Below are 22,693 nucleotides of genomic sequence, written 5' to 3'. Positions count from 1 at the left end.
TTAGATTATGTACACACAGCATACTTTGCTACAGTGCACTGCATGCAACTATTTTTGGCCACTCGTGGAAAGTGCGAAAATGCACTTTCTCTTAAGGGATGAAGGTACTAACAGCAAACTTCCCACAACCGCTTGCTGCACGACGTCCAATGGAGAGTTTTTGGGATGCCGATGCAACCGGCCGAGGATACCACTAGGCCTAACCAGCTTAGCTTCGAAACCGTAGTATACTGCCACCAGCAGTAGTGGGTACAGTGCTAAGAGGCAGGCACGGACAAGAAGAAAGAAGTGCGCGTGCTGGTGGCAATATGGCACTTTCATAACGTTTTGATAGTGTTTTGATAATGCTTTATTTCTCATTGAATCAATTTGCACAAAAAAGAACAAAGGCTGCTATTCGCAGTGCCTAAAGTGCAAAGCACGTGATGCAGTCGAGCCGTCTCGCGTACATTGCAGCAGCGGCCACATGTGGGCCCAGACCTGAACTTGCTTTGCACCGCAGTTCTCGTTCATGCTAGAGGTTTGACACTGGTCATCGCTAGTCGCGAAAGATTATATTAAGACATCAGTTTATTCTACCGACGACAGTTTTCTGGCAAACAGCAACGGCAAACAGCAAGAAGCCGTGCCGCGTAATAGTACAATTACCACATAAACCCGCTTATCTATTAATTTCAATGTTTTCCATCGTTTTTGCAATCGGCTTTGGGTTAGACAGTGGTATATGTGAAGTTCGCCATTTCACAGCATACCATGATTCTGGATAAAACGGACTACAAATAAAAAAAAAACTTTCCCACTGTATTATTACGGTCCGTTTTTAACGAACAAGCGTCGACTGTATAACTGCGTTCCCTCGCTGGCAAATGCAATGATGAAGAGGGGACATACCTTGTCTGCGATGACCTTTTCAGTCAGGCCAGCTGCGACCATCTTGCCAAGTGTTTTCTCCTTGCTCTGGGCTTGCCTGGCCAGCTTGGCGCTGCCGTGGCCAAACCGGGCTATGTAGTTCTGCGAAAAGGTGCAAGGATAAGTGAAGGCTCATAGCCCTTCTCCGTGCAATTTTACATTCGACAGAAAACATCAGCCTCTGAAGCATTCGCAATGTGAACTTTCTTGTTCCACAAAGGGAATAGTGCAACATGTTTGGTCCCTAAGCAAATGTAAAAAGCTCACATGCAGGTATTAATGCTCTGTGTGTTCTTGTTTCCAAAACTTGCGAATAAAAACGCTACCAATATTTGCGTTTCCAAAAAAAGAGGAGAGGAGATAATACCGGGTGTCTCACGCAGCTTGAACCAAACTTCAAAAATATGCAAACGCCATGTAGCTGGACAGAACCAAGGTAATGTTGGTTGGCATTTCTTGGCGATTATTAGATTATTTTTGCATTCTGCCTAATTACTTAATTAGTTTGCATTAAATAATCAACTTCTCAAATTTTATAATTAAATGAAAAGTTTCCATGAGAAAATTGTAGAGCAACATGAAAAACTCCCGATACAGCTTTCTGTTGCTCAATACGTGCTACATAAAAGTTTTTCCGAGCATGAGAGAAGCCTGCTAATACACGCAAGATTGCTGCGCGACTGGCCGCTCATGATGTTTTGTACAACTGTGGTTTTTCAACAATGTTATTCAGGTACGTAAGATACCAGTTGGTAGCAAGAAACAACTTGAAATGAACTTGTATCATTGTGTTTTTGCTGGCTCTTAAGAGGATACCGTAGTTATTAGAAAACACTAAGAAAAAAGAAATGGCCACTTACTTTCATGTGTGCGATCTGGCTCTGTTCCCAGTTGTAGCGCTTCATTTGATTTTCTAGAAGTTCAATGCGTGTCTTCACGAAGGCATCGTAGTTACCCTAAAACACCCGACAAAAAGCAAAGAGCACGTCACACACTATGTGGAGGTGCTCAACAGAGGAGCTGCTCATAATAAACTAGGAGACAGACTTACACCATAGTACTTGAGCTTTTGGTTGTCTAGATGAATGATGTTTGTACACACACCATTAAGGAAGTCCTGAGAGTGGGATATGACCACCAGGATTCGTTTATACCTGTGCAATGAAACGCCAACACGAATTAAGAATGCTATAGGCTCACGAGAAAGGCACATACCATATCTTCCAGTGTGTAACCCATCACTACGGATAACCCGCACCCCCAATTACAACAGCTTAAAAAACACCGCACCTACAATCTGCGTAAATGGATGCATACAAGAACACTCAATTCTTTGCAAGAAAAACTCGCATTTGCGGACGAATGATATGTACACATCTTTGGTCAGTGGCTCTGTTCCCCACCTCTTCGGCAATGCTGATGATCTTCAGCTTCTGCTGCATGATACGAGAATGAGAGGATGAAAGCGAGCAGCGACAGAGCGACAAGAAGAATGGTGAGGGAAACGAACGATGAGACCACAGCAAATACGAGAGAAGGAAAAATGTCACGTGAAGCTCGCTAGTCTGCCACCCTCACTGCAACGAACAAAAAATGCACGCACGTCTTTAGCTCTTCCTCCAGCCAGACACAAGCATCCAAGTCGAGGTGGTTGGTAGGCTCGTCCAAGAGTAACACGTGCGGTCGCACGTAGAGTGCACGAGCCAAGGCGATGCGCATCCGCCAGCCTCCTGCAGCAACACCAGAGGCAAGGGTGTCATGGTCGGAAGGGCCACATTTTCTGCTACATCATTGCCAATGCATCGACATCAACGCCAATGTGTACAAGCCTTTTCTATGTTCATTTCCCTCCACCCTCCTGCTTAATGTAGCCCAGCAGGGCTGCACGCAGTGTCAAGATAAATCAGAGTCCATTACTGGACCCCAAGGGCCTTTCCCAAACCTACCTCTCTGCTCACACCCTGTGACGTGAAAACTATGTTCAGCCTGTAGCAAGCACTCAACTCACTCTCTAACGGATCCAACTGCCCATCCCTTGGCATTCACATCCTGTTACTCCAACGAAACCTTGGTTCTCTTTATTACAGGCAGTAAGGATATTAGTTTTGTTGGCTGTATAAACTTGGAAACATTTGCTTACTAACTAAATTAACAAGCACAGTGTCACGCATGCACAGATAAGCATGAACGCACCTCGCACAATGACCGCGGAAACTCGCTGTAAGAACGCCGTAGCCAGGAAGCGCAGCAGCGAGCGAATTGACCTTCGTGCTGTCTCCTGCTTCAACGTGAACTGAACAACAAAAGCAATACGCATACGAAGCTACCGGCACTGAGCGCACTTAGTCCACTCAAGATAAGATCGCTTTCGAGATATGGCACCCGCGCCTCGTGCGCTGTAAGCAGCAGCCGATGGAGTAGCCTACTCCAAACTTACCAGAAAAGTCCTTGCACTTTTTCTGCTGCATCGCGGGCGTGAATCCCAGGCCATGCAGAATGTAGGCTGCCTTCGTCTCGGCCATGTCGGCACAAATGTCATCGAGACGTTCATAGACATCAAGTAGCTGCTCCTGGGCTTCTGCATGGGCCAGACCGAAAAACTAAATTAGTAATCGTGTTCATGCACACTTTAACTGTGACAACCAGTGCAGGACAAAAGCAAACTGCAGAGCGTTGCACAAGTTTGTTCGGATGGTAAAGGGTTTTGCTTCAGGTCATTTCATAATGTAAAAACAAGCGTGAAACAACTTGTTCCATTGCAATGACACATTCTGCTCAACAGGGCAGAGACAAGCATTTACATTTCCGGAACATTGGCTAGGAAAGGCTGCAGTAGTGAAAGCACGCAATGAGCTGCACAACCCACCCAATACTTCAAAATACATTTTCCTTTTACGTATGCCCCTATGCTAGACTACTTCCAGGGACGCGTATTTTCAGACGATAGCTCAAACACGACCAGATGCATGGCAGTTGGATGCACGGCCGCCATCTCATGCAACAAACAAGTCCACGTTGGTAGGACATGAACTTCGTTTTTGTTGCACTTTTCTTACCGAGCTGCACATTATGCACTGTGCTAGGTGTGCAAAAACCGTCGTCACATGTCAGTAGCGACATATGTACCACTCCAAAACATGCGATCAACAAACAAGATGGCGGCCATGAAGTGTTTCTGGTGCACGTGATCGCTTCTGGCACTTGCTTACTTTTGTAAACAAAAATGGCAGCGCCCACGCAAGCGTAATGTGGTGGTATTTTACGCTGCTTGCAAAGCAAACGCATTTGAGCACTTTTTGGGATGTCTGCTAGCCTTGCCTGAGTAGCTTAAATGTGGGGTTACGTTCCGGCAAATTTCGATGATGTGGGATCGCTGTTCAGCGACATTTCATTGTTGAGAGATACGAAATGCATTAAATTTTATGGGCGTTCGCCGGGGATTCGAAAATATTTTGTTGTCACAGGATTTCGTTATGACGGGTTTCGACTGTTAAATTAAAACAGTTCCTGAGGAAGACGCGCTCTGTCTGGCTGCGACTCATGTACTGCCTGGATTACCTGGCCTTCTCGCAAGCAAGCTCGTTGTGCAATCCCCTATGATGACGGGCAAGCCCCTTTACTGCTATCCTTTACACAGCAGATGTCCCTTCTCCACGCGCTTAAGTTTGCACCCCGTTGTTCTGCCTTACTCACCCAAACCTGGAGCAGTTGCAACTACTTGCACTGTGAGTTGGGGACGCAGTACGGAGCGAATGAGTGTGGATAGAACAGGAGCTTGTCTTTCTACCCTAGCCGCAACCAGTGTACCCCATACATTATGCTTGAAATTCGAATTTGATATGACAGAATACAACAAGGTCGTCACGAATCCCATCAACGATGGGTACGTCTGCAAGCTGTCAATAATGCAATCAAAGCTGAGAGGATTCATAAATACCATCGTCCTCGATATGTGCCAGCTCTTCTGCGAGCTTCTCGAGGCGGTTGCGCTCGCTGTCCACCTCCAGGACGGCCTGAAGTGCCGTCTTCTCGCTGGGCGCGATTTCCCGTGTCAGGTGGTAGATGTCCAGCTGCGACTGGATTGGAACCTCCCGGCGACCCAACGCTGACAGCAGTGTAGACTTGCCTGCATCCAGCCCGTAGCGGGACAGCTGATTAGACAGCTCAGAGAAAGCAGTTCTAATGAAATAACCTTCACGTCCTCCATCGTCAGAGGCGAGCATGGAAAGGCCAGCACAGGACAAAGAAAACGAAGTGAGCAAGCTTTTTACTGGGAGCAAACTTGCATCTTGTGGCAACTTGACAGTCATCACCACTGAGAGGGCTTCGTATACAGTAGACTTACTTTAATTCCAACTTCGGTTAATTCTATCTCGACCGAAGGTACTGGACGTCGCTCATGCATTTCTTCGGACTGAAACTTTCAATATTTCGATCCTAAAATTGGCCCTTCCGCGGCTAATTCGAACTTTCCCAGTCAGCACACATGCACCTACTCCATATGGTGACCTTAATAGCAACTTTTTTTAGTGCCAGCATTTGTCTTGGTAGAGCTTAGGGGACAGTGAATGTGTTGAACACATGTAATCTCTCTTTGAAAACGGCTATTTTGGGACTGCCCCCTAGGAAGATTTTCAAGCAATAACCATAGCTCCCGATGTCCGATTACTGTGTTTACCTGATTCTAACACACAACTTTGTTCTTCTGAGAGAAAATTGGGCTGAAATTTACCTGCACGGTGCAATTGGACACGATACCAAAACCGCCGTGCGGCGTTTGTATGCTTCACTGCATAACACATAGGTATTGGCCGCCATTGTGCAACACATATTAAACCCTTTCGCACTTGCAAAAAAAAAAAAAAAGAAGGGTGCATGTTAGATTTTTATTTTGTTTAGGAGCTTTATTGTCGTTTGTAGGCTATTTTTCTACTAAGGACACATAGAAAGGGGGCGGCATTTCATTCGGGTGGCGTGCTAGAATCGGGGAAAATACTGCTAAATTCATCAGTGGTGTGCTTTGCCATTTATTCTGCATCTTGTTTAATTTGACCTGCTGGATCATTCAATCAATTTCGTTGGTCTTGTCAAAGTCAAATTAACAGAAGTCGGCTGTAATTTTATATGAAAGCTATGCGATACAGACTCCATGTCATTTCTATATAAATAATAGCAAATTGTGAGAATGCATATGAATTTTGTCATAAAGGATAATGGTGACGGCATTGTCATAGGATTGAATGTGATGACCTATGCGTGGTCAAAATTCAAGATCTGACAGATATGGCTGTTATCACAAGTAATCAGGAACGATTACTATAGCTGCCACAAACAGACAATCTGACATACAACCAATATCACAAGCAAAACTTTCATTTGGACGCAGCAGCAGCACTTAGCCAACATATCAAAAGAAAGAGAAACATTACTATTTAAGAAAACATTACCTCCTCGCTGGACCATGTTGTTGTGTGGCACCAAATAAGTTTTGTAAAATGTACAGCACACAATATAAATCGTATGTTATTTCAAATGTCATTTCATATACAGACCATATTTATGTTTGCTAGGCTGTTGATCACTGTTCCAGGGTGTCTACCAAGTTGACATTTTCAGATTCCCTGAGTTTTCCAGGTTTTCCCTGAGTGATGTTACTAAATTCCCTGAGTGAAACGGAACTTTCTTTTATATCAAGACGGGCTGACGGCCTGATGCTGAACGGGACACTCGTCGAGCAGCGTCCAAAGTCTTTACTACCTTCTCGCCTCGCAACATTTTATTGCGATAGCAATTATATGGACACTTCAACCGGATTTCTGCCGTCGGCGTCGCCGTCGTCGTCGCCGTGAGGTTCCGTATAGATAAAATCTGCACCGCGCGCCGTATGCCCGAGCGAACGCACTCAATCCCCCAGCACTCAATCCCCCACGCGCAAGCAACGAAGCGGGAAGCCAGCGCCGGAGGGAGCGGGGGGGGGGGGGGGGGGGGGGGGGGGGCACTTTTACTGTGCCAACAACCGCGCTCGTCGCTCGGCCGCACGGTCTCTTATCTCCACACGGCTCTGACCTTTATGAGACGTGCATTCGCGGCTCAGTTCCTGTTGAAGCGATAGACCGCACGTACCTTCGCCCGCAGCGGCGTATGCTTGCTGCCAGCGTTTTGACAGTCGTCTGCAGTCATTCAGTGTGATCTCTTCATGTTTGTTTGTGCGCGCTCACACCACGCTTGTTCATTCAGTTAGTAATAGTTGGGTCACATTTTCCAACGCACGCTACACGTGCAATGCTGCCCGGATCGGCAGTGCAGCGCTACAGGTGTGTCCCTTCGCACGCGCGCTGCCCACGGGAAGCGCTTCTCATCAACACCACCGTTTCACACGCGCCTTCTCGTGGTCATCGAGTCTCTCTTCATGACGGTCTACTTACGCCGCAGCACACCTGCTTACTTAATCAGCTCATGTTTACTACAATTCATATTGTTACCAAAGCCGCTCACCTTACTTCGTATGACATTGCTGTGTTGCTATCGCATTCATTGCTTCGCCCTTAGGGCGAAACTGTGACATTTTTTTATATAAATACACATTTGGTGGTGGAGCTAAACGTCGCCTCCCCTCCCTCTCCCGTCTCCCCACGGCCTTTCGCGCGACGGAAGAAGTGGCGTTTGCTCTATATATATGCTCATTATAAAGGAAGAAAGAGACGCTTAATTCTACAGCCCTTCAGGGAGCATGGCGCAGTACGCGCGTTTGCTCTCCGCCGTGCGTTCGCTCCCCGTGATTGCGCGCGTCCTCTGCGCGCTTTCACTCGCATATAAAGGATACGGCGAGGATTTCATCGCCGTTTGACGTCATACGGAACCTAAAGGCGACGGCAGATCTTTTCATTTCGCGATATATTGAGGCGAAGAATTTTAGAGTGAAATCGCCGCCGTCAGCGCCTTCGCAGAGGGAGGGGTAGTATGGGAACGCTGGCATAATGAGCGGCATCGGAGCCAGCTGCCCTACTGCTCCGTAGACAGCTGTGCAGATATTAGTTACAGCTGCTACCGCTACTGCGCGAACGCGCTCGTGCAACTAACTGCTCGCGCGATCGCGCGGTTACGCTGAGGGTCGGTGACAAGGCAGCTGTGGTAAAAGACGACGAACGCGCGAACAGTGGCATGCTCGCGTTCGCGCGGTGACGCCGACACTAAACCCAAAACGGGCGCCTACGAGCCAGCTGTGGTAGAAGACAACACGCGCGCGTTTACGCCGACGTTTAACCCAGGAACGGGCGCCCAAGAGCTGCATTCTAAAACGACTTAATCAAGTTTGAATAGTAAGAGGTAATGTTTATTTCATTCAAAAAGAACACGGAAAGGAGGGGTTAGTAAAATATACAGCAGATAAAATAACTTCGAGAGAAATGGTAGTTTCACTGCTTTAAAGAGTTTATCTTGGTTTGTATGAGCGACACCTGCATCTCAGCGTCAGCCAACACTTTTTTTTTTTAAGCTCAAGCTCCTTCAAAGAAGCGGCCACACGCTTCCTTTCACGTTCATTCCTCATTTCGTCGGCCCTTTCTTTTCTGGTCTTCTCAAGCTCCTCCTTCCACCGTGCGTTCGCCCCACGGACCATCTGAAACATCCTCTTGGTTAACTGTACACTGGCAACTCCTCCAGCAGACGACACAGCGTCAAATATGATTCGTTGGGCGACCAGAGATAGTTCTTTTTGGTTTTCTACAAGACAGCTCTTGTTAATAGAAAATCCTCTCTCGACAGACGCATTTCCGTGCGAAAGAGTGAGAATAATCTTGGCAAAAGCGAGCAGTTCCTTGTTTGAACCACAGATGCCTGCCCAAAGGGCATCCAGCCGATCCGTGTTCCTGTCAAAATTTTTCAACGCTGCTTGCGTCGAGGCTAAGGAGCACACAAGCTTGTAGGACCGCATAGCTCGATCAGCTTCTGCTCCGGTCATCCACTGGTGCTCCGTTAAAACTTCGAGTGCATCAGTTAAACGCCTTTCCCCAAGCTCGGGAATCAGCGCGCACGCGGGATCCAGAGATGACGATCCCCTCGTCAGCTTGAACTTCAACGGCGACCTTTCCACGATCTTCTTGGCGCAGTTCTTCACGAAAGCGGCGCAGTCCCTTTTGAACTCAAGGATAGTCAAATCTGAAAGTTTTGGGGCCTTCCGGAGTGCATTCTTCGTAGCAAAGCCAAGGTCAATCTTGGGTGTCGCAACAACGTTCGCAGGCTGGTCCATGTCGACCTTTATCAACTTCAACGGACTGTCCGCAGCCACCATTACTTCTTTCTTTACAATTCTACTCATTAATGATCGCAGAAGATTTTCCAATGCTGTACCAAGAAATGGAAGCATAGGCAAATCGGTCTGGAACTGAGCCAGGAACGGCTGCAGTTCTTCCGCGATACGAAGCATAAAGGTTAGCTTTGCAGACAGCAGAGGATCGCGGATGGCTGTTTCGACCACGCCGTAACTGGCGCTGGTCGGTCGCTTGTTCTCGTTTCGACACGACTCGATGTATACCTTCAGATACGGCAGGACCTCAAGAGCCCTCGAAATTACACTAACATTTTCAAGCCACCGCACGGCGCAAAACTTCAAGGGGTAAACGTTACTACCGGTGATACGTGCGTATTCAGCACGTCGGGCAGGTACACATTTAAATAAATTGTAGATAGCCCGGAGAAATTCAACTAGTTGCCACCCTGTTGCGGCGTGTCCGGTTTTGAACGCGCCGTTCACTACATGAAGGCCACAGCTTCCAACGTTGAGAATTTGGCGGCCGTCACTGGATTCACACAGTTCTTGCTTGATCTCACGGAGAAATTTCATGTTTACGTTTGGCCCGTCCATTGATATCTGAAGAATTTTCGATCGTGAGAGTCCATCTGTGGCACTTTTAAATTCGGACACCAATTCTTCAGCTCGTGTGCGCCCAAGAAAGCATGACGTCAGGTAGCGTGTTTTCACGCTCTCCTCTGCATCCGACCAAAAACGAACCAACACGTCCATTTGCTCTTTTTGTGCAACTTTGTTTAACGATTCGTCAAACGCGACGACGAGGTGGGAGGCTTGGCTTACTTCCGACACGAGGCTCTCTCTAAAGAAAGGTGCGAGGCCATGGACAATAGTGTATCCCACCTTGTCTTTTCCAAGCTGCATTTTCTTGGCTGTAGCTGATGATGGGAACATCAACGGGAACAGAGAAGCCGATGCCGCGGCAGCACGGAGCGATGTGTGCGTCATCACAGCATTAAGACACCACATCACCTCAGCCTTTATGACCTCCGTGTCACGCTGAAAAATGTCCTTTGTTGCACGCTCAGGTTGGGAGTCCGTAGTTGTAGTTGAAGAAGATGAAGGCTGCGCAGAACCTGACGCCACTGGCCCGGCTTTGATCACAACGGCGGCCGGCGGCGTCAAGAATGAAGCTACAGAGGGTGTCTTGGCTCCGCTCGCAGCAAGTCGGTGCTTCTTACTTTCAGCGTGACTTGTCACCGCTCTTCTTCCCATGTTGCTGAGCGAAAACTGCTTTCTGCATAGCGTACAGTACGCTGCATTCGCGTTACATTCAACTGGCCGAACCCAGGCTGCAAACTCGCAATGTTTCGGATTCGTCCAGTCTTGAACGAAAGTGCACTTGAACGCCGCCATACTTGCCGCAACAAGCAAAGCTTGCCTGCGGCGCCAGTGCAGTGATTAAAACGAAGTCGGCTCAGCACGGCGTCACTAAACACCCGACACAATTTCTTACTTTGAACCTCGTCAGCGTCGGCAAACCACGGCAGCGCGCGAATATTCCACCTCTGCTGCGCTGCTCGCGTGCGCCTCCTGAACTTTTAGAAATGGACGCTTCCATCGAGGCATTGCGCAGGAAGAGTTCATTTTGGGCGCGTAGTGGAAAGCGAAAGCGCCGCAACTAGGCACGTATTCTGCGACGGTACTATTGCCATCGCGTGACGTAGCGCTCAACCAGCGAATCAACTCATCCGATTGTGTTCAACCGGCCAATGAGCGCGCCTCACGGCGATACTACCGCCGAAAGCGATCGTCTCAGAATACGTCCCCTAGTCTAACCCGCAACGTTATCTACCGCCTTCCTTGAGCTCTCTACAGTCTGAGAAACAAAAAAAAAGCAAGGGGGGGGGGGGGGGGGCGGCGGCCGTTGCAGAGCTCACATGCGAGCCGAACCGCACGAAGCGTGTCGGGAAGTGTGCTCTCTTTTCGCCGCTTAGCTGGCACGGTCAGCACACGGGAGCACACGGGAGGCCGGCGGTGGCTGTGCTGTGGAGAGGGCGCGCTTTTTTATGAGCCGTATAAAGTGCGTATCTCGGTTACTCGCGAGCGAGCATTACTGCAACTTTCGTTCCCTTTGAATACAATTACAGCAAATTTTCCCTGATAGTGGCACAAATTCCCTGAGTTTTCCCTGAGTTTTTCCAGAATGTTCAAAATCCCTGAGAATTCCCGGTTTTCCCGGTTGGTAGACACCCTGTGTTCACATAAAACAAGCCTGGCCAATAGCTTCTCTGCCCAACTCAAATTCTTTCTTCAATCTGTCTAAAAAAAATATTACTGCTACGAAACGTCACGCTATTATACACAAGCAGGAAACTGGATCCTACTATCAGCTATATTATATGGCACATTAGTAAATAACACTGAAAACTGGCTGTCATTACTGATAACACTGCATTCTGTACCAAGGTGAAAGGTCCCCCAAATCGTGCCACACAACAGCCATTCACCAAATTTCACAACCAGTACAAAATCTCAGTAAACCAATGTCAATAAAATAAACAAGCACAAAACATTGATTTGAGAGAACTGAGGGACACCTACCACTGCCGTTGAGGCCGATGAGACCGTACCGTTGCCCACAGTTGAGCTCGAGACGCGTGTCGACCAAGATCTCCACGCCGTGGAAGGTGATGGACAGGTTGTCAATCTTAACGTCCCGCGAGCGCGGGTGCACGGCCAACACACCCGTGCACGCCCTTGCTGCTGCATTCAATCGCATGTCTTCTTCGAGGCGCCGCACGAGCTCACGCTCGGCCTCTGCAAGATGCGTGCGACAATGCAAATGTCAGGTCAGTAAGTCGGTCATGCTGGCTTATTGGTACCCTTATTGATACACACACCAAGGCGTTCTTTGTACTGCCCTACTCCAAAAACAATTGCTGCCTTTTAACAGCATCCGATAACTAACACACGACCAACCGTAGCTGGCTCTGCTTTCACTGAAGTTCAATTTTTACGTTTTTCACTGCAAAGATTCAGATCACACGAACAAACTGAATTGCACGATATTCATTTTATGTGTGTGATAACCTTTAACACCTCAAATGCCCAAAAGGCAAACAAAACACCTGCTCTTACAAGCACCAGTTTCGCAATTTAACCTCCAAGTGACATGTCACAAGCACTTTACTATTCAGTGAAAGTTGTGCAATGAAAAGAGTGTTTCTACACACAGGAAACACTTGGCAACTGCACATCACACAATGAAGAAATTATCAGATTTCTTGGCACTCGGATGTCACGACAGTTTTACCAACGAAAGGAATTTAAAAATGTATTTGTGCCATCATGGGCAACTCTTACAGCTGGTAACATTCACCGATGCTACACAGCAGCCTCCTAATGCGAACTGCCAAGAGTTCTCATGGCCATAATTAATTAATGGTTGCGCTTTACGACCCAAAGCTGCACAGTGTACTACAAGGGTAGCTATGGAGGAGAGCTCTGGATTAATTTCGACCACATGAGGTCTGGTAATGTCCACCTAAATCTACCGGGTGTGCCAGCTAACACAGAGCAAATTAATAAAGATGCCTTTTGCATGAATGAAATCAATGTGTGTTGCTCACAACCTCCCGAAGAAGCATCCAGTACTTTTGCGTCATAGGTAATCCCAGTAGTAATTATTTGACCCATTTCATACCATGCTATTATCCCAAATTCTGGCCAAAAATGGCCTAATTATTTTTAAGGACCCCAGTTACCAACATGTCTTACCTCCCCAGAAAGAATAAATTCGCCTCTGCTTGTGCTGTCTGGTGAAATGCGTGCTGCTATCTACCAAAAGCACGAGTAAGGAACAAGACAAAACTAGGCTCGTCTGTGGCATTGCTATAAAACGCAAAGTACCGCCCTCAGCTCGTTCTTGGATGTTCTTACCAGAAACGCGTGGACGAACTCGGCTTGTCCAAGGCACGGAAGGGGTTAACTAACATTTTGATTATTAAACTTATGGCCACAACGACAATAAATGGCTTGCACTGATGTCATTGTGGCTGCCATGCTGGTGCACCGGCATGGTGATAAGCTGGGTAAGTGATGTCACGTTTCGAGCTCAGAGTGGTTTAAGGGCCCTTCGAATGCCAGACGACACCTGCCTTACCAAAGTTGGATTTTGTGGTTAGTAATTGAAACCACGACCACTACATAATTACTTAATAAGAACACGAATATACTGTAGCCTTATTTTAGAGATAGCTGACAACGTACAGGTGGTCTCATCTGCTCAGAGGCAGCGCTATTTTTTTAAAAGTTGCTCCAATTAGATGGGTCACCTGGTATGAATGCAAGTGCTGCAACACGCCACCTCCATCAGAATGTAGCCACTCCAGTGTGCCTTGAACGTGTAACTCTGTGTTCAGCAGCATAGTGCTATAGACACTGAGCTATGCTACCAACAAGTGTCTACTAAATTATGGATGGCATAAATTTAAGAAATATTCTGTTGAAAAATGAGATGTAGAAAAACAAACTTCATAGGATAACTATGAGATTCCCTGCCTTCGCACTATTTCTTTATTGAAGTATAGTCCCAATGCAGAGTTTCTGAAATTGCAACCTATCAAGAGCAACATCTTGTCTATCGTCGCAACATACCTCTGCAAATTCCTAAGTGTAATGTAAGATAAAGGTGCCATGTTAAGGCCAGGCTAAGTTTAAAGCCCTTTAAAACAAGGGATACAATATAGATGCCCAATGGGACTTGTGCAAAAATGCTGTCACTTGTACAGGTGTGGACAAAAAGTAATTAGAACACAGGAGCAGTGGCGGAACTGTACCACCCAGTGCACCCTAACAGCCTCGGGAGGAAGCTAGAAATTGCATCATGGATGCACTCGGGCCTACGCTCACTGCCAAATCCCACACTTAAATTTGTTTATTTATATGTGTATCCAAGTGTCGTTCCCAATTGTGGATGAACACCCGCCAGCAAGATGTTGCTGATAGCTACACTCGTCTATGCCACAGGGGTGTGTGTAGCACTACAGAAACAGCTATGCTACCAGCACCAAAAAGCTAGCAAGCATTCAGCCGCAGGTGTGAACGATGGTTTGAAACACGGGTAAAGCCAGAAAGTTGTGAACTGGCGGTGAGCGCCGGGCCAAGCGCATGCATGATAAAACTTCTATAAAACGTTTGCAACTATAAAAGAATGTAAGTTGATAAACAGTGCTTGGTCCTGTCACTTCTTGTCTATCCTTTGTATCTTGCGTTGTAACCAATACCAAATAGCCGAAGTCACCGTCCTCCAATTTATAGCTTTACCCATGAAGTTGCTAGAGGGCACTGGGATTCCGTTTAGCCACAGCTCCTATGTTCTAATTACAGGTCCGTTCGATTCACCTGCATCACTCTGAACCAGTTCACGGTGGGGCACGATATGTTAAGAAATTGTGCAGCTCGATTTAAGCGATGCAGGGGTTATGTTCTGTCTGACTAATGTACGCTGCCTACGTAAGTTTTAGAGGTAAAATACCGCCGACATTATCGGCTTCTGAGGTGCCAATACACCCGGCACTTGTGTAGACGGAGCAGAATCGCATAAGTGAGGTTTCAGTGGCAGTTACGCCCATGTGCTGTGCACCTATACATCTGTGCCAAGTCGGCGCCGTCAGTAGAGAGGATGCAAAAAAATTGTGAACCAGCCCTGCACCTTTTAAAATGAATGGCGTGGGTCACAGGGTGCATTGCTGCACCTCTGAAATGAATGGCAGAGTGCAGCACCTTGTGAACCAGTTCAGGCGAGTCGAACAGACCTTGCTTTTGTTTGCACCTGTACATGACATCACAGAACAGTTTCCAAGAAAGCCAATGGTTAGACGTTGATATAGTAACAACTCAGAGCAAGCTGAAGTTCCACTTACTGCTGAAAGCTACTTCGTTGGCTATTGAGGAATCAGTAAATTTTGGCCGGCCTGCTCTACAGATAGGTGTCAAAAAATTTTACAAACTTAAATGCTAAACATTGTTTCTACCACACACAAACAAAAAATTATTCGCGCAAGTAAAATGCATGAAAGCTTTCGTTGGTGGCAAACAAGTTAAGCGCTAAAACTAAACACTGGGCGGCAGCAACAGCCGCTCATGTTTTTGAGAAACTAATATGATATCTGTCTTGTGACATCGGCCAAAATACCACGGAAAGGATTCCGTAGCATATGAATTCAGTGTCTAAAGTGGAGCAAGTGACCAAAATAGCCTACTGTGAAACAAACAAAGTACCATTAAAACAAAACAAAATAAAAAAACCGGGAGCTAGAGTAAACGAAACAAAAGTACTTCAACGTCAACACCCGCCTCGAGTCCCACAATACACTGTGACACAGCTGTGATCGCAATCACGACCTCTAAACGCAACGAAATGAAGTCATATTTACTATTGGAAAAAGAAATGAAAGAAAAACATACCGCTCATGTTGTCGCCATTCTGTAGACTGTCTCCCTGGCAATCTCCGTTTTCGAGGATGTTGGCGGCGGTGTCGCCGTTGGCCGCATTTTTAGCCGTCTTCTTTTGCTGCTGCTGGTTCCTGCTCTTGACTGCCTCTTTCTTCTTGGCATCGCGCTTCTTTTTGGCGTCGGACGGCATGACTCTCTCTGTAAAAGCAACGGCGGCGGGGCCGGTGACGTAGCTGGCGGCAGGTTTCGCGGCGGCGCGAACATTATATAAGCCTAAATTAGGTTACCGAGACGTCCAAGAACTACTATCGTCTCATTTTTCGCAAGACATGTCGGCTTCGCCAAACGCGAAAAGCTGTATACAAGCTGAGTACGTCGTAATCAAATCCTGAAACGCCCGCGCCTTCCAATCAGCTGTGACTCGCGCACGCGAGCAATTTTTGGCGGCGGCCTTGGCGGTACTGTAGCAGTGCGCAACCAGCACTTCTCGGCTAGTACTTATTTTCATTTCTTGCCTCCCTGAATCACAACAGTGTGCCGCGATAGAGAACAGACGGCAACTCGCTGGTTCGCCACTGTTCCCAACAGGACACAAACACAGCGGTGGACCGATGAAACCAAGATCGGTTAAAGGTGCGGTCACACCGACTGACGTGAATGCGCAATCCACTGAGCGCAGCGTTGCCGAAATTTTGCCGTGGCCAGCAATCGCAAGCCTAGCAGCTGGAGTCATGTTATCAGCAGGCTCCATTTGCAACGAATATTCTGTTATTTATATTTAGTTCCCGAAAAAAATTTTTTTTTTCTCAAGGCGTCTGACGTGTGACAAAGGACTTCCCCACTAAGCCACTCGCATTCATTCATTCCTCAGGCCAAGCGCCTAAACTATTTGCAGGGAAAGTAGGCGCAATAAGGACGCGATGAAGTTTAAAAAAGCGAATTAAAGACGTCCGCTCACCTTTGGTTTCTTGGAATTACAGGATTCTGTTTGCTTGTTTCTTTAAATACGTTAAATAGGGAGAACCGGGTCACATACAAATCAGTATTCCAGAGACAGCAGAGCAGAGAGCGGCGTGTGCGAAAAACAGGGCCGCAGTAAATATAATAATGTCATAAAATACGTAAAATTATAAAAAATATTTAAAAAATAATTTATTATAATATATTTCAGGCATTATTAGTTTAAAGTTTTAATTATTAAGGTAATTTAGCAGTTTTCTTTAGTACTTTGACGTCATGGAAAAATTAAATACGTGTGACAGCAGTAGGTTAGAAGCCGCTGTGGACGGAGCCATGTTACCTCAATATAAGAAGCTGCTTCACACGCTTCAAACTATTGAAACGTTCAAACCGTTTCTTTTCGCTTTTCTTTCCTTCTTTTTTTTAAGGCGAAGCTGCTATGGGGAGTTCTGAAATGGTTTTCGGGTAGTGGAAAAGGCCGGCGTGTGACGGCGCGGTCGATATCAAATAGCAACGCAACGTGCGTATACAAATCCGCGCGCCAATGACGGCTTGCGCTTCAGCGCAAGCGACAGGCTGAATCCGATCATCCAGTAGATATAGCTAGACGGCAGGTTGCGAAATCTCAATCAAAGACCGTCGTCGTCACCATTCGAGAAACACAAAGAGACACGCCATCTGATTTGCAATAAAGCCTGACTTTAATCAAACACTGTGTGCATAGTTTTTGCAAAACCAAGCCAAACAAACCTTTCGCTCATGATAACTAGGTTTACAAGAGTTCAACCTCAGCCAACTTTTTTTAGCTGCACAAAATTGAAAAAAAAAAAAAAAATTGGCTGTGGGAGATAGCTGCACTAAATTAAAAAAAAAATGGTTGTAGGAGGCACAATTCTAACCCTTGAGCTAAATTCCTCGATGAGGAGGCCATTACCTCTACGAGAAATAAAAAGGCTTAATTGAATAAGTAACATAACTACACGCAATACATTTTAATTTAATTACCTTAATTACGGCGAAATTGCAATTTACGAATTGTAGGTGGTGAGTGCGCAAGGCCTATCCACTTGAAACGAATTCTCAGAACTGCACCAGTTTCGAAATATTAATTTTCAAAGTGTCCGACGAAATGCATTGGTGCTCCAGCTAATTTTACACCTCAATGCATAAAACAGCGTTTAAAAAAAAGTAATTGGAACAACAGTGCATTTTTACTGCAACTTTGACGGCGCATATCTTGAAACCGGGGTCATCTTCAGGATTCGTTCGAAGTGCATAGGCCTTCGCAAACTCACTAGCTACAATTCGTAGATTTAAATATGTGCCGCAAGGTAATTAATGAAAAAAATAGCCCCAGTTTCACCCGAAAGGCGAAACATCGATTGCGATAGCAAATTATTAGACAGCTATACAAAGTAAACATAGTGGTTTTATCCGCCGTATAAACTTGCACACATCACACTCGATGAGCGCGGACACTCGCTGTCAAAACGCTGGCATGAGGAAGCGCGGCAACAACAGCGAGCGAAGTGACCTTCGTGCTGTTCATCGCCTCAACGCAAATTGAGCGGCGAGAACGCAGCACGCACAAAGGTATGAGCCGTCGAAGCGCCTAGACTCTGCCCTCAGCGCAGACAGCTTTCAAGATATGGCGGCCGTGGAATGCGCAGTTGCTATGGAAACGTCACCCCCTCCCTCCCCTCCCCCTTAACCAAGCGCGCGACGGAAGACGGGGTGCTTCCTTCCCGCTTTCCTGCCTTGTGCGCGCGAGAATGAGCCGCGATCGTCGGCTCCTCGAGCACGCGTTCACTCGCGCATACAGTATACGGATTGCGGCGACGGTGTTATCGCCCTCGGACTTTATTCGGAACACCACGGCTACGTCGACGCCGACAGCAAAAATGCGCCTGGAGTGTCTATGTAATTGCTATTGCAATAAAAAAGTTAGTTAAATATTTTAATTATTAAATTCAACATTTACATTTCGCGCAGAAGTAAAGGCCACCTCATCGAGTAATTTAGCTCAGGAGTTAGAATTGCCGCTATTTCTCACAGGCAATTTTTAAAAATTTGGTGTAGCGAAAAAAAAACCCTATATACGGGGGAATATATTTATGTAAGCACTTGGATTTCCCTAAACTTCGTCCATTTGGCTTCGAACAGCTTCGTGACTGTGCAAATTTATTATTTAAACTAAATATTGCGACGGTAGTGTCATCATCCTCATCATCAGCCTATATTTTATGTCCACTGCAGGACGAAGGCCTCTCTCTGTGATCTCCAATTACCCCTGTCTTGCGCGAGCGTATTCCAACTTGCGCCTGCAAATTTCCTAACTTCATCATCCCATCTCAGTGGCGTAGCCAGAAATTTTGTTCGGGGGGGGGGGGGGGGGGCTCAGGTTGCAGCGCGGCCTCCTCCTTATAGAATTTGTCGAGGGATCAAATGCATGAATAATAACTGCATTGCCAATTTCATTGTATATTAGATGCTGCAAACGAATTATTGAACGCTATGCACTGTCCATTAAAATATGTATGTTTTTATAACAGAATATATTCGTATGCCCCAAAAATTGTGGCAGAAATAACTGATATCAATGCTTCCGTGTTTTTTTTGTCTAATTAATAAGTAAAGAAAACATCACATGAACTTTAGAACTATTGACCCTTTACACGGAGCAGTTTGTTTTAGAGAAACGAGATGGCGCTCACGGCGGCGCGCCATACCTCTCCTCAGCGACCGCGCACGAATACGAAACCATTACCGATTCTACCTTGCTTCTGTGCGATCAGCTGTCGGAAATGCAACTGAGTTTTCGCTAACACACTGTGCTCCAATCATGCTAGATTGAATAATGTGGATTGAAGACGTGTGCAGTAGTTGGCTGCAAAAATAGTGATTGGCATGTTAAGGAATAGAATGAATCTGTGTGGCGAAGTTCGCGGACCGCTGCTGCAACTGTCCGAACGTGTTACCGGCACTTCGTGATGTACGGCTTTCCTAGAGGATACAGAAATTTGCTCATCCGCCAGCCTTGTATGTGGCTGATCCGCCAACCTTCAAAGAAAGGACTTCATCCCCAGAACGTCGGCAACAGTGAGTACCACGCGTTAAATAATGACAAAGGGAGTAGCGCCGCTTCCTGTCATAGTAAGTTTCGCGCACGTTATCTATACACATCTGTCCAAATGGCAGCAAAACTTACGCCCACTCTATCGCCGACGTATCAAGAATAAGTGAATGGACGCACACTTGAATATATGCGCACTGTATACACACAATAAATGACGGACTACACCTATGGCGCACCAATGGTCGAAGCTGAATGTTTCGTGACGGTCCACAAGAGTGAGCAAGTTACTAGCTGTAATATATATTTGCTACAAGGTATTACAATGTACAAAAAACTACGTTTCAAGCCTTGTGCGCAGCAAGAACAAATCTATCGGATTCGGAACTGAGCACACCCGCGAGCGATTAGGCAGAAAATAATCACATAGTGGCCGCACTGAGGAACTTCACTGAGTCAGAAACTGACAAGCCACTGCTTCAAAATATTTGCCGAATAAAGAACAAAGAGCAAAAAACACTAATCCTGACTGAATTCATAATCGCAAAGCTTGGAATGCATATTTAGCCCCGCTTTTAGAAGAAGCACCATATAAACTGCCTGCGCCGTTTGGACATAGCTCAATCAGCTCCGAAAGCGCTTTTGCACGTTCTCTGAAGCTGTGATCAAAGCTTCGTGTCGTCCACCTAGTCACCGTCTACGATATCTCCGAAAACAGAGGTTTTCCAAGCCGCGCCGGCGTCATACACTTCCATTGTAAACAAGGAGGCAACGGAGGCAGTTGAGGCAAGCAATGGACGCGTCACCACGTGATCAAATATGGCAGCGCCCACGGGATCGCCGCGAAAGGGTCAATTTCAGTTAGAAACCAGCAAAGCAGTGCATGCAGCTTATATGAAAAACGTAAAGGCCACGAAATGAATAAGTTGAGGACAAATATTTTGATGAATCTTTGTCATTCAAGAACCTTGTTTACATTTTTCTACATATGCAACGGCCAGGAAGAAACCTCAATGACGCGATCCCTCGTTGCAATCGATTGCGCAGGAGCAGCTGTAATTCGTCGTGTATTGTAATTACACCGAGATAATACTCGCAGCAGTGAGTACAAATAAAAAGTGGGAGTTCTGCAAAGTATATATTAGAAATGCGAAGATAGAATGGAATATACAAATGCGAAGATACAACTCGCTAAAGGGCAATAAAAGGAGTCGCTGGAAACAAAGTTCACTGCTTGTATACACAAAACCTCGCAGTAAGATGTTTAAAAATACGTATGAGTCTCCAATAAATCTACGTATTTAAACAAACGTCAGTGTACATAATGCGTCAAATACGACAAATAAACATGTTGCTCAGTCACAGATAGTAAACTTTGAGCACAGAAAGACAGATGATCCTGGCAAAAACATAACTATGATCGCAGAAATCGTGATATGTACTTGGGCCATGCAGCGGTCGAGACAGTGCCATGTGGGTAGAATAATAGAGGAATAATGCATAAATCAGTACGAAAATGTGTAATTTAACTGCCTGCACAACGCCAACAATTATTCTGTACCCAAAATTAAAGGAGGGCATTCCTTCGTTTCAAAAAAGAAATAAAAGCAGGTAGCTGAAAAGGAAAGAAAAGGACAAACGAAGGCCACAGATGATGCGGTAAGTTGAACTACCCAATATCCGAGTGTTTTTGGCGAACGCCGCGTGGGCCGGGCTTTCAATGAGCAAGGTCGGTCAAAATTGGTTATTGGTATCCTCGTAATTTTTGTATTCGCGTGATAATTGTGATCATGATGCCAACTTCTAGAATAAACGGCGAAAATTTCTGCGGTTTTAAAAGCTAATGAGCGGACATACGTTTTCATAATTAAGAACTTATGAGCCTGAAGGAACAGTGCTTTTTACTTGCATTGATTTTTGCTGCTTCGCTATCTAAAGGACAAACTTCTCTCGGCGGGAAAGTTGAGCGAAGCGGTCACGTTGATGCCGACGTCTCTGTGGGTGTATAGAAGCGCCAGCCTAACCATGCGTTCCGCAGACATTGTAGAGCGCAAGTAGTTTTTTAGTAAACTCTTGTTTAAAAAATATTCTCTCTGCGCTGGCAGTGGTCACTGGAAGGGTGACTAGAAGCTGCAGCAGTATTTACACATTTACATAGAACCTGCTGTCGCAGTGAGATATGGGCATCTATTCTGGTATTAAAACCTAAAACACTCCCTTGATGTCGTTGGCATACTTGTTTAGGTACCTTGCAGAAACAGTAGGCTGTTCGATTCCAGCGATGTCCGTCGTTTCGTCAGGAAGTATGGAGAAGCAGCCTGCTTTTGAATCTAAGCTTTCTTTGATAATGTCACCACAAATTTCTATAATTTGGTTTTGTGCGTCTGGGCTTAAATACGAGGCAATACTGGGGCAACTTTCCAAATGGTTCTTCAGATATGCATCTCCACATTCAGCTCGCATGCGAAGAAGCACTCTGAAAATGCCTGTATTTTCAGCAGGGGCATTGCTTAAATCCATAGGGCCCCTGTCCCTGTGGCCACGGAGAGCCAGACCTTGTCGCCCGCAAAAAAAAAAAAAAAAAAAAAAAAATGCTCAATAATAGGCCGTTCACTTTCTTCTGTTTTCTCATATTTTACTTTGCCTGCCCTGGTCCAGCTGATCAATCACATTGGGCACGCTTCCTGAAAATGTTTGGAGAAAATTATCAGCTGCTAGCTGACAGTCACGGTGATATTTAGTATTTTCGTGTGTGTGGGAGATTGCGAGAGCGCGCTTCCATTTATGGAACGGCTTGGACACGAGCGTTCCAGTGCGCGTTGGCCCAAGTTTATAAGAACATTAACCCCATAAAGTTCTAGAATTGAAAATCTTTTAAAGCATGCCTTTGCAAATTTCAGCGCGCGCACCTTTCACGTCAAAAGTTTGTGAGAACTGTATACCCATAAAGCTTCGTAATTGAAATCTATGCGCTCCGTATATTCCGCGGCCGCTGCGAGATGCCGCAACGCGCCCGCTCGCTATCGAAAAGCCGTTGAAAGTTT

At 46.1% G+C, this 22,693-nt stretch overlaps 2 protein-coding genes across 2 annotated transcripts in view; both read right to left on the bottom strand.

Moving 5' to 3' along the window:
- The window catches only part of LOC119441278 (ATP-binding cassette sub-family F member 2), a 28,067-nt gene extending 11,369 nt beyond the window's left edge, over positions 1-16,698 (bottom strand). The window contains exons 1-9 of the mRNA XM_037705901.1: positions 16,575-16,698; positions 15,629-15,812; positions 11,762-11,977; positions 4,847-5,035; positions 3,347-3,487; positions 2,513-2,639; positions 1,961-2,063; positions 1,770-1,865; positions 892-1,011 (exon numbers count right to left, since the gene is read on the bottom strand). Coding sequence (XP_037561829.1) covers positions 892-1,011; positions 1,770-1,865; positions 1,961-2,063; positions 2,513-2,639; positions 3,347-3,487; positions 4,847-5,035; positions 11,762-11,977; positions 15,629-15,806 — 1,170 coding nt within the window. The 5' untranslated portion in view covers positions 15,807-15,812; positions 16,575-16,698. The remainder of the gene's footprint in view (positions 1-891; positions 1,012-1,769; positions 1,866-1,960; positions 2,064-2,512; positions 2,640-3,346; positions 3,488-4,846; positions 5,036-11,761; positions 11,978-15,628; positions 15,813-16,574) is intronic.
- Positions 7,073-11,745, bottom strand: LOC125942865 (uncharacterized). The gene has a single exon (XM_049661112.1). The coding sequence runs from the start codon at positions 10,571-10,573 to the stop codon at positions 8,342-8,344; it is 2,232 nt and encodes a 743-aa protein (XP_049517069.1). The 5' UTR covers positions 10,574-11,745; the 3' UTR covers positions 7,073-8,341.
- Positions 16,699-22,693: the final 5,995 nt, after the last annotated feature.

Source organism: Dermacentor silvarum, chromosome 2 (assembly GCF_013339745.2).
Source record: "Dermacentor silvarum isolate Dsil-2018 chromosome 2, BIME_Dsil_1.4, whole genome shotgun sequence".
NCBI classification, from domain to species: domain Eukaryota; kingdom Metazoa; phylum Arthropoda; class Arachnida; order Ixodida; family Ixodidae; genus Dermacentor; species Dermacentor silvarum.
The sequence above is the reverse complement of the archived record's forward strand: the minus strand, read 5'-3'. Positions and strand labels throughout refer to the sequence as shown.

Coding starts and splice junctions, on each gene's coding strand:
- LOC125942865 (XM_049661112.1), bottom strand. CDS start 10,573: ATGGCGGCGTTCAAGTGCACTTTCGTTCAAGACTGGACGAATCCGAAA.